The sequence below is a fragment of the Leucoraja erinacea genome, chromosome 3 (genome assembly GCF_028641065.1).
Source record: "Leucoraja erinacea ecotype New England chromosome 3, Leri_hhj_1, whole genome shotgun sequence".
Taxonomy (NCBI): Eukaryota; Metazoa; Chordata; class Chondrichthyes; order Rajiformes; family Rajidae; genus Leucoraja; species Leucoraja erinaceus.
The window spans coordinates 17,064,711-17,080,134 of NC_073379.1; the positions used below are offsets into that span (position 1 = coordinate 17,064,711).

At 47.4% G+C, this 15,424-nt stretch overlaps 1 protein-coding gene and 1 non-coding gene across 2 annotated transcripts in view; one reads left to right on the forward strand and one right to left on the reverse strand.

The window, feature by feature from the left end:
* The window catches only part of rcl1 (RNA terminal phosphate cyclase-like 1), a 28,670-nt gene extending 23,747 nt beyond the window's left edge, over positions 1–4,923 (reverse strand). Inside the window, exon 1 of the mRNA XM_055632214.1 lies at positions 4,734–4,923. Coding sequence (XP_055488189.1) covers positions 4,734–4,887 — 154 coding nt within the window. The 5' untranslated portion in view covers positions 4,888–4,923. The remainder of the gene's footprint in view (positions 1–4,733) is intronic.
* Positions 4,924–11,232: 6,309 nt separating this feature from the next.
* Positions 11,233–11,315, forward strand: trnal-uaa (transfer RNA leucine (anticodon UAA)). The gene has a single exon. It is a non-coding gene; the product is annotated as a tRNA-Leu (tRNA).
* The last annotated feature ends 4,109 nt before the right edge of the window (positions 11,316–15,424 follow it).

Consider the following 15,424-nt stretch of genomic DNA (forward strand, 5'->3'; position numbering starts at 1 on the left):
TCAGGAGTTGAGGGCCTGAGTGGGAGGGTCGTTGGACAGATTAGGTCTTATTCCCCTGTCGCATAGGAAGATGAGTAAACTCATCGCAGTATATAAAATTATGAGGGAAAGAGGTACTGGTTAGGTCTCGAAACTCAAGGAAGGATATGCTCGTGATATGGGAACTATAATAAGTTTAATAACAGTTTATTTGCTCATTCCTGGGGTATGCTAACTATCGTACAATGGCAGATTAAACAGACTACGCATACATTCCATGGAGTTTGGAAGAATGTGAAGCGATTTTATTGATTTAATTTAATTGAAACAGACAAAGCTTCTTACAAGACTTGGCAGGATATATGGTGGTTTATTTTCCTTACTGTGTCTGGAACCAGCAGTCAGAGTCTCAAAATGAAAAGCAGTCAAGACAGATGAAAAGATTTTTCTTCACCCAGAGAGTTAGTAAACCCACGCTACATAAGCATTTAAGCGTCTATAGTAAAAGGATAGTTGGTAACCAGAAAACACAACTATATTAATCGGCTAAAAAGCCACAAGATGTTTTGTTTTGATACAGTAAATCATAGGGCCAAGTAAAAGCAACTGGATAAATTGATACAAACAGAACAAAGAGTCATAGAGCTACACAGCATCAAAACTTTGTCCACACTAACCAAGTTGCCATTCTGGGCTAGCTTGCTTGCATTTGACCTATATCCCTTTGTCCACACTAACCAAGTTGCCATTCTGGGCTAGCTTGCTTGCATTTGACCTATATCCCTTTGTCCATTTATCCTACCCACACATTTTTCCAAATGTTTTTCCAAAGTCATACTTGTATCCGCTGCTATAGCCTCCTCTGGCAGTTCGTTCCAGATTCAAACAATTATCCGTGAAATAGTAGCCCTGTCCGTTTTAAATCTCTCTCCTCTCACCATAAGTCTATGCCTTCTAGTTTTAGAACCATCTACCCTGGGAAAAAAGGTTCACTCCATCCATGTTCCTGATTCTCTTGTATACCTCCGTAAGGTCCCCTCTCAGCCTCCCTCGTCCTCATGCACACGTCAATAAGTCTATCCAGCCTGGTCAGTTAAAATCCTGGTGAAGCCAGCAAGACAATGAGTGACCCCTATAACCCCAGCAACAGACTGTTCCAGCTGCTACGGTCCGGCAAGCGCCTCCCCTGCAACGCTGCGAAAACAGAGAGGATGAGACGGAGTTTCTTCCCACAGGCCATTAGGACTGTAAACTCTAATCTCACCAGGGACTAATTTACTGTAGTGTATTTTTATTTTCTAAAATGTAAATATTGGTTCTGTTCAGTTGTTTTCCACAATCCGCAGGCATCGCCACTTTCGTTTCACTGCACATCTTACATGTGTATGTGACAAATAAAGTTGACTTGACTTGAATCTCCTTTGCACCGTTTCCAACTTAATGACATATTGCCTATCGATGTGTGACCAGAACTGCAAACAGTGGGGCCTCAATGGTGAAGCCTTGCGGCGGCGATGTCTCGCGGGTTGACCCGTGCTCGGTGAGAGCGTGGGGGGGGGGGGGGGAGAACAATGGAGGACCCGGCGTGGGGGAACCGCTGTGGGGGAGAGAACAAAGGAGGAGCCGGCATACTTTGTGACTTTGTCTGCGCCGGAGGTGGCCGCCATTTGTACACATTGGGTGTGCAAGCAAAGAATTTCACTGTGCCTTGTCACATGTGACAATAAAGTATTCCATTCCACCCTCCGAGTGAAAAAGTTGCTCCTCACTTTACTAATAAATCTTTCCCCTCTCATCTGATTTCCCTACTCTGGTTAAGTGTGTGTATTTACCCATTTATTCCCTACATGATGTTATACACCTCTATAAGTTCATCCCTTATCTTCCTGTGCTCCAAGGAACATTCTCCCTGCCAGCCAAACCTCTCCACAGCTCACACACTGAAGTCCAAACAACATCCTCGTAAATCTTCTCTGCACTCTTTTCCAACCTAACAACACCCTTACGACAGCAGGGTGACCAAAACAGAACACAATACTCCAAATACAGCCTCACCAACAGCAACATAACTCGCTTGTACAACCAACATTTATATTAAATACCCTGGCCGATGAAGGCCAATGTACCAAAGGTTTTCTTGATCACCCTATCTACCTGTGACACCACTTTCAAGGAAGCGTGTACCTGCAGTCCTAGATCCCTCTGCTCAACAACACACCCCAGTGCCCTTCCATTCACGGTGAAGTTCCGGCTCTGGTTTGACTTCCCAAAATGTAACACCTCATCTGAATTGAATACACCAGCCATTCTTCAGCCCACTTGCTCATCAGATCAAGACCCTGCTGTAAATTTTGATAACAATCTGTCTATGATAACACCCACTTCAGTATCATCTGCAAATGAACAAATCTAGCAATGTCTGCCTTAAAAATATCCATTGCCTTGCCAATGAACTCCACATATTCTTCCACCAACACTACCACTAAATGCCACACCATCTCCAATCATATCCCCATCAGGAATGTCCGACAGAACCCATTGCCAACCACCCAGTCCTGATGCAGGGTTGGTGTCCAGATGCAACCTGGACTATTCCTTTCCTCACCCGAGTCCCAGCATCAGACTTGTTGAGGTGCTGATACATAGACAATAGGTGCAAGAGTAGGCCATTCGACCCCTTCTATGTGATCATGGCTGATCGTCCACAATCAGTACCCCGTTCCTGCCTTCTCCCCATATCCCTTGATTCCGCTAGCCCTAAGAGCTCTATCTAACTCTCTTTTGAATGCATCCAGTGAATCGGCCTCCACTGCCTTCTGTGGCAGAGAATTCCACAAATTCACAACTCTCTGTGTAAAAAAGTATTTCCTCATCTCAGTTCTAAATGGCCTACCCCTTATTCTTAAACTGTGGCCCCTGGTTCTGGACTTCCCCCAACATCGGGAACATGTTTCCTGCCTCTAGCGTGTCCAATCCCTTAATAATCATATATGTTTCAATAAGATCCCCTCTCATCCTTCTAAATTCCAGTGTATACAAACCCAGTCACTCCATTCTTTCATCATATGACAGTCCCGCTATCCTGGGAATTAACCTCGTGAACTTAGGCAGCACTCCCTCAACAATTGGAGTATTGCGTACAGTTTTGGTCTCCAAATCTGAGGAAGGACATTATTGCCATAGAGGGAGTGCAGAGACGGTTCACCAGACTGATTCCTGGGATGTCAGGACTGTCTTATGAAGAAAGACTGGATAGACTTGGTTTATACTCTCTAGAATTTAGGAGATTGAGAGGGGATCTTGTAGAAACTTACAAAATTCTTAAGGGGTTGGACAGGCTAGATGCAGGAAGATTGTTCCCGATGTTGGGGAAGTCCAGGACAAGGGGTCACAGCTTAAGGATAAGGGGGAAATCCTTTAAAACCGAGATGAGAAGAACTTTTTTCACACAGAGAGTGGTGAATCTCTGGAACTCTCTGCCACGGAGGGTAGTTGAGGCCAGTTCATTGGCTATATTTAAGAGGGAGTTAGATGTGGCCCTTGTGGCTAAGGGGATCAGGGGTATGGAGAGAAGGCAGGTACGGGATACTGAGTTGGATGATCAGCCATGATCATATTGAATGGCGGTGCAGGCTCGAACGGCCGAATGGCCTACTCCTGCACCTAATTTCTATGTTTCTATGTAACTCAGCATAGGTACATTTTATTGCATCTCACCCGCAATGCTGGACCTTGGGGGAAGGGACAGAAACCATTGCTAACCATCCAGCACTGACGCAGGGTGGGTGTCCAGCCGAAACCTCAACATCCTAAAAGTGCTGAGCACTGAGAGGCCGAGTGCTGGTACTGTTTACCTCACGTATATTTTATTTGCACTATATTTGTTATTTATTGAACTTTTTCAGGTTTGATGCAGGGTGTGTAGTTGAAACCTCGACCGTTCTGGAGATGCGGAGCACTGAGTGTTGGTACAGTTTACCGCACCCCACCTGCGAGCTGGAGCACAGGTGAAGGGACAGGTCTCAGTATCGCCTCTGCCCCTGGCACTACCGGCGAGTGGTCCCTCACCGAGCGAGGGGCCCAACACCCCCGCAACCTCAGTGGAGGGATGAAGGAAGGGAGCGACCCCCCGGGCCCTGCCCTGCCCTCCGGCTGCAACCTCCATCTGCCCGGATCACCCACTCACTCACTCACCCACAATCTCACTCACAATCTCACTCACCCACTCACTATCACAATCTCACTCACCCACTCACTATCTCACTCATCCACTCACTCACCCACTCACTATCTCACTCATCCACTCACTCACAATCTCACTCATCCACTCACTCACCCACTCACAATCTCACTCACCCACTCACTATCTCACTCATCCACCCACTCACCCACCCATTCACAATCTCACTCACCCATTCACAATCTCACTCACTCACTCACTCACAATCTCACTCACCCACTCACACTCTCACTCACTCACAATCTCACCCACCCACTCACACATTCACTCACTATCTCACACACCCACTCACAATCTCACTCATCCACCCACTCACCCATTCACTCACAATCTCACCCACCCACTCACTCACCCACCTCACTCATCCACCCACTCTACCCACTCACAATCTAACTCACAATCTCACTCACTATTTCACTCACTATCTCACTCACCCACCCACTCACAATCTCACTCACCCACAATCTCACTCACAATCTCACACACTCACCCACCCACCCACAATCTCACTCACCCCGCAGGCCCGGCTCCAGCTCTGCGCCTCTGATGCCGGTGATCCGCACGGAGCGGCCGCTGAGGGTGGCGAGGACGAGCCGCGGCCGCAGGAAGCGGGCACCGTCCCAGTGCAACGCCTGACCGCCGGCACCGTGCCCACGACCACTCGCCATCTTGCAGCAGGCCGCCGCTGCCGCACATGGGACATCCGGCACATGTCCCGCCCCCGGCCCAGCGCCATTGGATGCACAACACGTCCATCACACGCATGTCCCGCCCTCGGCTTAACGCCATTGGATGTAGGATACGCCCATCATACGACTGTCCCGCCCCCGGCCCAACGCCATTGGATGCACGACACGTCCATCACACGCATGCCCCGCCCCCGGCCCAACGCCATTGGATGTAGGACACGCCCATCACACGCATGTCCCGCCCTCGGCCCAGCGCCATTGGATGGAGGACACGCCCATCATACGCCTGTCCCGCCCACCAACCAAAGCGGCCACGTCCATCACACGGAGACCCCGCCCCTCGGTCCCATCCCCGGCTCCCATTGGATGAAACCTACGTCCATCGCACCGAGAGCCCGCCCACTCCACCTTGCGCTCCCACCATTGGTCCGAAGCCACGTCCGTGAGTGACGTCCTCTTGACCCGCCCCCAGCCTCCTCTGGTCAACCCGCCATTGGACGCTGGGGTCCCGCCCACAGCGCCTCCCGGCCACCATTGGATGTATTACACGTCCATCACACGGACAACCCGCCCCTGCTGCCCACACGTCCAACGATCCGCGCACCTGAGCCGCCGATCCGCCCTTGTCCATCGCACTTGGAGCCCGTCCCTCGGCCGCTCCGCCCATCGCCTTTGGTCCCAGGCCGCGTCCATCGCGCTCATGTCCCGCCCATTGGTTAACTACGCACAACGCGCTCCACCCTCAGGCAGCAGCCATTGGTTGCAACTCACGTCCATCTGACCTAGATCCCGCCCACAGCTCTCTCCGGCCTCCGCCATTGGCATACGTCACGTCCATCACACTCATGTCCCGCCTACAACTCTCTGGCCACGCTAATTGGCCGCCAGCCAAATCCATCACGCTAAGATCCCGCCCACGCCTCTCTGATCACGCCCATTGAGTTCAGGTCCCGCCCACCCAGCCACCAGTCAATGAATAAGTTTATTGGCCAAGTATTCCCATACAAGGAATTTGCCTTGGTGCTCCACCCGCCAAGTGACAACATGACATACAGTGACAGGAATGACACATAAAACAAGGTACTGATTGTGGATGATCAGCCATGATCACATTGAAACGCAATGTTACAAAACCTACCTTCAGCGGCGCTGGAGTTCTGCCACTTGCTGTGTGAGCCACTTTGGCGCCTTTGGAGCGGAGGGTGGGAATAAAATGCAATTTTGTACTCTTTATCGGAGAGGGATTTCCTCGGGCTGCGAGTCGATGAAGAAAAATCGATCGGACTTCCGTTCATGTTCTTTTTAAATCGCTGTACAATTTAATAGTTTGATTAAAATAAAAAGCGACGCCTACAGCGTGATGGATCGCAATATGAGGATAAAAGAATGGGTAAGTCGTATATTTTACATATAATCTTGCTTCTTGGGGTGGCTTTAATCTATTTTTACGTTGCGAAAATGTGATTTGGGCCCCATACGAATCGCCAGTGTCTTTCCTGCCGATATGGGGTTTAAATTCATGGCAACGGCAACATTCCAATCGATCACATTCCAGAAACCCACTCACAAGATTATTTAAATGCTCTTTTTTTTGGTCAATCATGTCATGAGAGCATCTAAATCGTCTATATTTTGTGTAATTGTCCATCCATAATCAATATTTTTATACTAAATATACACAACAGCTTTAGCCACATTTATTTTGCAAATAATGATAATTTTGATTATATTGAAAGTGGATATTTCTAGATTAATTTATGAGAATTAAACATTAAATTCCTTCCATCTGGCATAAGTTCATGATAGTGAGATTTAAAAATCTTGTTATATTGTGAATTCTTGTGTGAATGGGATTAATTTGTTATTTGGATACTTAGGCTATTTAAAAAAAAAATCCTTTTCTTAAGAAATTGAATCTACAGGACATTCTTAATGGGAAAGTAGTGGGCAGAAAGGCATGTCATGCGTGGTTTCAAGAGCAAAAACTTGTAGTTTACAGTGCCAAAATTGAAAAGTTGAGGAAAAACAAGGTGTATAGAGTTGCTTATTGTGCCGATTATGATATGCCAATGTACCAGGTAGCAACTGATCTTCTCCATAAAGATTTGGTCTATTGCTAGAAATGTAATTTATTTAGCTATCTGTTGTGGACTTACAGCATATATACAATAATATTAAAGTTCTGATCTTGAGAATATCACATTTTTTAATTTTCAAGGCAGTCTGGGTGTTTATTACTATTTCCGTCACGACGGTCAATTTTGTAATTAGCTACAATTAGGTAACTAACTAATTATATGCTTTAATTTCAGGTCATCCAAGTAAGATGTTTTATATTTGTTTCAGAATGCTTCAATCTATAATAACTGTAAATTTCATTCCGTTCTCTTAATTTTTAAGAAAGTTATGGGCTTTTGACTGTCCTGGATCACAGCTTTTGTGTTAAGTCAATGGAAAAGCAACCGGGAACAAGATGCTAATTTACGAGTATGAAAATGGCCATAACCTTTTTTATACCGAAGATATGAAAGTGAATTAGGTGTCAAAGTAAACTTCTTTTTATGCTTTACTTGATGGGATAAATTGCAGACTTGATCTTTTAAATCTCAAAGTTTTGTAACATTGAATGGCTTGAAGGGCCGAATGGCCTACACCTATTGTCTATTGTTTAATGACACATAAAACATTAAACATTAAACCAAGTGGTCTTCTCTCCAGAGATCTCCTCATTCTTAAGGAGTTCCCCTCTTCCATTATAGATGAGGCTCTCACTAGGGTCTCCTTGATATCCCGCAGATCTGCTCTTGCTTCCCCTCCCTACATTCACAACAAGGACAGAGTCCCCCTTGTCCTCACCTTCCAGCGACCCCATCAGCCATCGCATATAGCATATATTCCTCCAACACTTTCGCCCCCTTCAATGGGATCCCACTACTGGCCACATCTTCCCATCCCCACCCCTTTCTGCATTCCGCAGAGACCGTTCCCTCCGCAACTCCCTGGTCAACTTGTCCCTTCCCACCCAAACCACCCCCTCCCCAGGTACCTTCACCTGCAACCGCAGGAGATGCAACACCTTTCCCATTATCTCCCTCCTCGACTCTATCCAAGGACCCAAATAGTCTTTCCAGGTGAGGCAGAGGTTCACTTGCACCTCCTCCAACCTCATCTGTATCTGCTGTTCCGGGTGTCAACTTCTGTACATCGGTGAGACCCAGCGCAAATTAGAGGACCAGCATCTCATATTTCGCTTGGGTAATTTACACCCCAGCGGTTTGATCATTGACTTCTCTAACTTCAAATAGCCCTTGCTTTTCCTCACTCTCCATCCCCTCCCCCTTCCCAGTTCTCCCATCAGTCTTGAGGGCCTGTCCCACTTGGCGATTTTTTCGGCAACTGCCGGCATCATTGACTGATGTATCAGGTCACCGAAAAATTTGCTGCGTGATGAAGCGGTGACGCGGCATGATGATGTATGACGTGTGGTGTTTTTTCAGGTGTCGCAACATTTTTTTTGTCACCGCTGGATTTTGAAATGTTCAAAATCGTTTGGCGACACTGATATGAAAAAATCGCCAAGTAGGACAGGCCCTTTGCTGTCTCAGACTATTCAATCTTTGTCCCGCCCACTCCCCTGACATTCAGTCTGAAGAAGGGTCTCGACCCGCAACGTCGCCCATTCCTTTTCTCCAGAGATGCTGCCTGTCCCGTTGAGTTATCCAGCATTTTGTCTACCTTCGATTTAAACCAGCATCTGCAGTTCATTCCAACACATTCTCTCCAGAGATGCTGCCTGTCCTGCTGAGTTTCTACAGCTTTTTGTGTCTTACCAAGTGGTCTACTGTATCCACTGATCCACATGTGGACTCTGTCCAGGGACCCCGACAGTCCTTTCGGGTTAGGCAGAGGTTCACTTGCACCGCCTCCGACCCCGTTGTTCAAGGTGTGGACTCCAATGACTTGGCCTCTACAGCCTTCTGTGGCAAAGAATTCCACAGATTCACCACCCTTTAGAAATTAAACCAAATGTAGACTGGTCGATCGTTTCGCTAAACAGCTCTGCTCAGTCCACCTGAACCTACCCGATCTTACTGTTGCTAAACTCCCCCTCCCATTCCCACACTGACATTTCTGTCCTGGGACTCCTCCATTGTCAGAATGAGGCCCAATGCAAATTGGAGGAACAGCACCTCATATTTTGCTTGGGCAGCTTGCAAATCAATTGTATGAATTTTTATTTCTCTAACTTCAACTAACCCTTGCATCTCCTCTCTCTCTTTGTCCCTCCCCCACCCTAGTCGTTGTAATAATCTCACTGTCATCCTGATGGGTTTGATTGTCTATATAACTCCACCCCACAGACAGCAATAGACCGTTCCCTTAATCATCGTTACTGCTTTGCATATCTTTCATTCATGTGTTCTTTATCTCTCGATTTCACCGTCCATATCTTTTGTTTCCCTTTCCCGACTCTCAGTCTGAAGAAGGGTGTCAATCCGAACATCACCTATGCCTGACCCGCTGAGTTACTCCAGCATTTTGTGTCTATCTCTGATTCAACCCATTGGATTCAGGCCAAGTCCATCACACTCATACCCCGCCTGTCAGTCTATGTCCATGTCTATTGATTTCAGGCATCGCCCGCCAGTCTCAAGCCCCATTTAAACACAAAATGCTGGAGTAACTCAGTGGGGCAGGCAGCATCTCGGGAGAGAAGGAATGGGCGATGTTTCGGGTCTGAAGGTGTGTCTCGACCCAAAATGTCACCCATTCCTTCTCTCCAGAGATGCTGACTGTCCCGCTGAGTTACTCCAGCATTTTGTGTCTATCTCCGGTTTAAACCAGCATCTGCAGTTCTTTCCTACACAGTCTCAAGCCCCGCCTACCTATCTGAAACCCCATCTATTGCAACTCCCCCCCCCCCCCCCCCCCCCCCCCCCCCCCCCCCCCCACACATCAGTTTTATACCCCAGAGCCACCACGCTCTGTAGATGCTGATTTACAAAAAGGACACAAAATGCTGGAGTAACTCAGCGGGTCAGTCAGCGTCTCTTGAGAGCTTTAATTTTTTTTGGCCCATGACAGAAAGGTCAGTATGGAAATGGGAAGGGGAGGTAAAATGGTTAGCAACCGGTAGACCCAGCAGGCCTTGGCAGACTGAGCTCAAGTGCTCAGTGAAATGGTTGCATAGTCTATGCTTGGTCTCGCCGATGTACAGGAGGCCACGAAAGCAGTAGATGCTGCCCGACCCGCAAAGTTACTCCAGCATTTGTGGGTTTTTTTTGTAAACCAGTATCTGCAGTTCCATGTTTCTACAGACGAGAAGGGAGCCTGAGCAACTGGGAGAATGGAATTAAGTTCTAACTGGGTGCGCAAGGTTAGAGGGGATGTAGTCAAAATGGCAGTGGTTTATGGTGGATATTAGGCATTTACCCATCCCCTGAGCTACAGTTAGCAAAGTCAAGAAAGAAAAATGTCCTGAATGGATCAAGTAAAAAGTGGGAGAACTTGCAGGAAACTCAAAGACACTTTTGATGTCTGTATGCGAGCAGAAACAGTACCAATGCCATCATTATGTAGGAAGGAACTGCAGATGCTGGTTTCAAACGAAGATAGACACAAAATACTGGAGTAACTCAACAGGTCACAAGTTCACAAGATATAGGAGTAGAATTATGCCATTCGGCTATGATTCCACTCCGCCATTCAATCATGGCTGATTGCTGCCCCCTAATCCCATTTTCCTGCTTTTTATCCATAAACCTTGACACACGTTCTAATCTGTGGCAATGAGTTCCACAGATGAACTACCCTCTGACTAAAGAAGTTCCTCCTCACCTCCTTTCTAAAAGAACACCCTTTAATTCTGAGGCTGTGACCGGGTCAGGCATCATCTCTGGAGAAAAGGTTGCGTTTCAAGTCAGTCTGTAGACATCACCCATTCCTTTTCCATTCCTGTCCCGTTGAGTTACTCCAGCTTTTTGTATCTATCTTCAGTCTGTAGAAGGGTTCTGACTCAAAACGTCACCTATTCCCTTTCTCCGGAGATGCTGCCTGACCCGCAGAGTTACTACAGCATTTTGTGTCTGTCTAATGCAATCGTTAATGTGTCAGAGAAAATGCTGAGGGAGGGAAGCTGCAGAGGACAAATACAAGGACCGTGTCATGTATCCTGCAGAGGCAGGCATAACTTGGCCCCATGGAGGTTAACATATCCATGCCTTCAGTTTGTAGAGTGTGATTAGAGTTAAAGAAAAAAACGATGAAAATGAATTCAATAAATGTAATCAGGTAAAGAGCCTCTGACCAGGATAGCCATCACCAACCAGGATGGCCGAGTGGTTAAGGCGTTGGGCTTAAGATCCAATGGACACATGTCCGCGTGGGTTCAAACCCCACTCCTGGTATTAAGATTTTTGTGACAACCATGGTACCAGTGAACTGATTTAGTGCGGCACGGTGATGCAGCTGTAGACATGCTTGCCTCAGAGACCAGAGTTCGATCCTGTCTTGGGTGCTGTATTTACGTTCTCCCTGTGGGTTTGACTACTTGGGTGTTCTCCAGGTCCCCCGCGGGGTTTCCTCCCACATCCCTACCTTCTTAGCTTCCGCGCCCTCGAGGTCGGCTGTGGGAGGCGGACCCCCGGGGAACAAGGGCTGGAGGTGGCCAGGCTAGGAGAGGGACGACGGTTCATGGGATGACTGGAATGGAGGCGACGGCTGCAGCGGGCCTTTGTGGACAACTCCAGCTGTGACTGGGTCACGGGTCATGCCTCTTGCATATGAACTCAGTGGGCATTTTTACTTATGTACGAGGATATTCTTGCTGAGCTGTGTGCAAAAAATATTTCACTGTACCTGGTATACGTGACAATAAAGAAACCATAACCATAGCTTTTACCGGACTTAGTTCTGTATACCTTGATTCTACCCTTTCCTCGTGTCCATACTCTTCTCACTTACACCCGTGAAACCTCCCATTGCCTTCCACCACCGTAACAGTTTCAGTTTCCAGATTTTCACCATGGATGTCTCCCCATACCTACATTCCACACCAGGATGGTGTGAAAGCCCCCCCGATTCTTTGAACATAGGCCCAACTAATTTGTGTACCCCCTCCACTCCCCTTCTTTTTAGTTTAGAGATACAGCATGGAAACAGGTCCTTCGGCCCACCATGTCGACCATCGATAACCCGCTCACACTTGTTCTATGTTATCCCACTTTCTCATCCACTCCCTACACACTAGGGGCAATTTACTATTTTTGCTTTACATAAATGACATCCATGAAAAAGTCGCAAATACGACCAGACTATTCGCTGATGATTGTTTGCTGTACCGTCCAATTAAGTCAGCTGATGATGAAGATGCTCTCCAAAAGGATCTCGATACTATGGTTGAGTGGTCACAACAATGGGGCATGCAGTTCAACCCTTCCAAATGTGAAACCATGCATGTCACCAGAAAGAGGAATCCAGGCGAAACATCTTACAATATACTTGGTGCCACCCTTGAAGAATCCAAACAAACCAAGTATCAAACCAAGGCATCAAATTGCAGAATGATCTGCGTTGGAATGGTCAGACTCATCATGCAACGGTGAAAGCCACAGGTGTCCTAAACTTTCTGAGGAGCAACTTTCATCATTGTTCAACTTCTGTCAAGGAGAAGCTATACTTCACCCTCGTTAGATCTCATTTGGACTACGCAGTTGCAGCATGGGACCCATACACAAATAAAAACATTTCTTCCATCGAACGTGTCCAAAGACAGGCAGCTCGATTTGTTACCAACACCTATGAAAGAGAAGCGAGTGTCACCAAACTTCTGAATTCTCGGGGTGGAACGCTCTCCAAGACAGACGTGAAGCTCACCTTTTGACCTGTTTTTACAAAATGTTAAATGGTCAGCTGGACATAGATTACAAGACCTACACCAAACCCAAACCAATCAGGAGCAGACGAGGGCATTCGATCCAATTTGTGATCCCAGCTACAAAGACAGATGTATACAGCAATTCGTTCTTCTCCCGCACAATTAAAGCATGGAATAATCTCCACCCTACTATAGTTACCCAACCAGATGCAACTAAATTTAAAGTAGCTCTTTCTTCCCAATAACCCTTTATATCTTAAGTCCTCCCTCCACCACCTCCTGTTTAAATTCAATTTGGAATATTTTGGAGGACCAGGAAACCAAGAACAAGAACCAAGCCAATTAACCTACAAACCCACACATCTTAGGGCCGGTATATTTTTTGCACACAGCTCAGCAAGGCTATCCTCATACATAAATACATACGCCCTGGTCAGTGCAGAACAGCTCACTGAGTCCATATGCAAGAGTGAAAAGGCTTTGGGGCCGTTTCCCAGTCCCAGCTGGAGTTGACCACAGCCGTTGCCTCCATTCCGGTCGGCCCTCTCCTCGCCCGGCCATCTTCAACCCTTGTTCCCCGGGAATACCTCCCGCAGACGACCTTAAGGGCGCGCAAGGTAAGATTCCCCCCCCCCCCCCCCCCCCCCCCCCCCCCATACTGCCCTTTCTGCTCCTGGCCATGCCAGAGTGCAGCCACACGCAAATTGAAAGAAAGGCACCTCATCTTCTGCTTGGGTAGCTAAAACCCAGCAGGAGTAACTCAGCGGGACAGGTAGCATCTCTGGAGAGAAGGAATGGGTGACGTTTCGACTCAAGTCCCTTCTTCTGGTCTGAAAGTCAGGGGAAAGGGAAACGAGAGATGTTTGTGTGGTTGAAGACTGACACTTTCTTTATTGGCCTAAAATCATGCCTGAGCTTCAAAAAAACCTTTCAAAGTGTGATGAAGACACAAGGAGCTGCAGGTGTTGGAATCTTGAGCAAAATTCAAAGTGCTGGAGGAATTCATCGGATCAGGCAGCCTTCCACAGATCTGTAGAGGGGTAGTAAAGAATTTTGACTGGATATTGAAGAATATGACTGGATATTGCCCTGCAGATTAGCATAATTGTCAGATTGCTACATTAAATTTACATGGACAGCACGGTGCCGTAGTGGTAGAGTTCCCGCCTTACAACACCAAAGACTCGGGTTCGATCCTGACTACTGGTGCTTGTCTGTGCGGAGTTCATAGGTTCTTCCCCTGACCAGCTTGGGTTTTTCTCCGAGATCTTCGGTTTCCTCCCACACTCCAAAGACATCCAGGTTTGTAGCTTAATTGACTTGATGTTAATGTAAAATTGTCCCTAGTGTGTGTTGGATGTTAGTGTGCAGCGATCGCTGGTTGGTGTGGACCGGTGGGCCGAAAGGTCTATTTCCGCGCTGTATCTCTAAACTAAACTACCTCTTGCAAGGCATGTGTTCCAAATCATATCCGCAATGGATTTCACATTTCCTTGCATTGGTTCCCCCCCGCAGTGCAGAATCCATACAGTAGTTCGCTTATGCGCTACACTGTCCCTGCACAATCCTGCAGTGCTTCCCTGCTGCACATTCCATGCACTGCTTCCCTGTACATTTGCTTCAGTGCTGCACAATGCCTTCATTGCTACCCAGTTGTGTTTTCTTTCCTTGCTGCACTGCACAAACCCTGCATTGCTCCCCTATTGCACTGCGTACATCCACCGGGTGGCGCCAGCAATGGCTGCCTCACCAACAGTGTCTCTCGTCCCTTCCTTCTTTGTTGTTTTTTTAGTATATGTTAAATGTATGTTTTAGTGTATCTTTAGTTTGTTTTATGCGGGGTTGGGAGGTTGGGGGAACTTTTTTTAATCTCTTACCTCGACGGAGATGCGTTTTTTTTCTGTATCGTATCTCCGTCTGCACTGCGGCCTAACATCATGGAGTTGGCGGCCTTGTCTGGAGACCAACGGGCACTCCAACTGCGGGACTTGACATTGTGGAGCTGGCTATCCCTGTCGGGGATCGACCTTGGAGCTCCAACCGCAGGAGCTTTGGCCGCCCCGGCAGCGGATGGTTCGACTGCCCCGACCGCGGGAGAATAAAGAGGGAAGAAGATTAGACTTTATTGCCTTCCATCACAGTGAGGAATGTGGGGAGTCCACTGTGGTGGATGTTTATGTTAACTTTCATGAAGTTGTATGTCTCATTGCTTTTTTTTTAGTATGGCTGTATGATAAATCGAATACCACTGAACTTTAATTGGTACACGTGACAGTAAAAGACCTTGAACCTTGTACACGTTACTGTTTTTCACAGCGCCACTGTCCATACTGCTTCCTACTGCACCATCTAGGCTTTGCTTCTCTGCAGCACTGCACAATCCCTGCTGCATCTCCTGCACTGCATCCGTTGCACAATCCATGCATTGCTTGCCTGCTTCCCTGCACATTTCCCGCAATGCTTTCCTTGCTGCATTGAACATTCCCTGCATTTCTTCCCTTCCCTGCTGCACGATACCTGCATTGTTTCCCCAGTTGGTCTGCTCATTTATTGCACTGGATGTACAATTTATGCACTGCTTGCAGCACTGCACAATGCTGGCACTGCTTCCCTCCTGCATAATAACATGCACTGCATGAT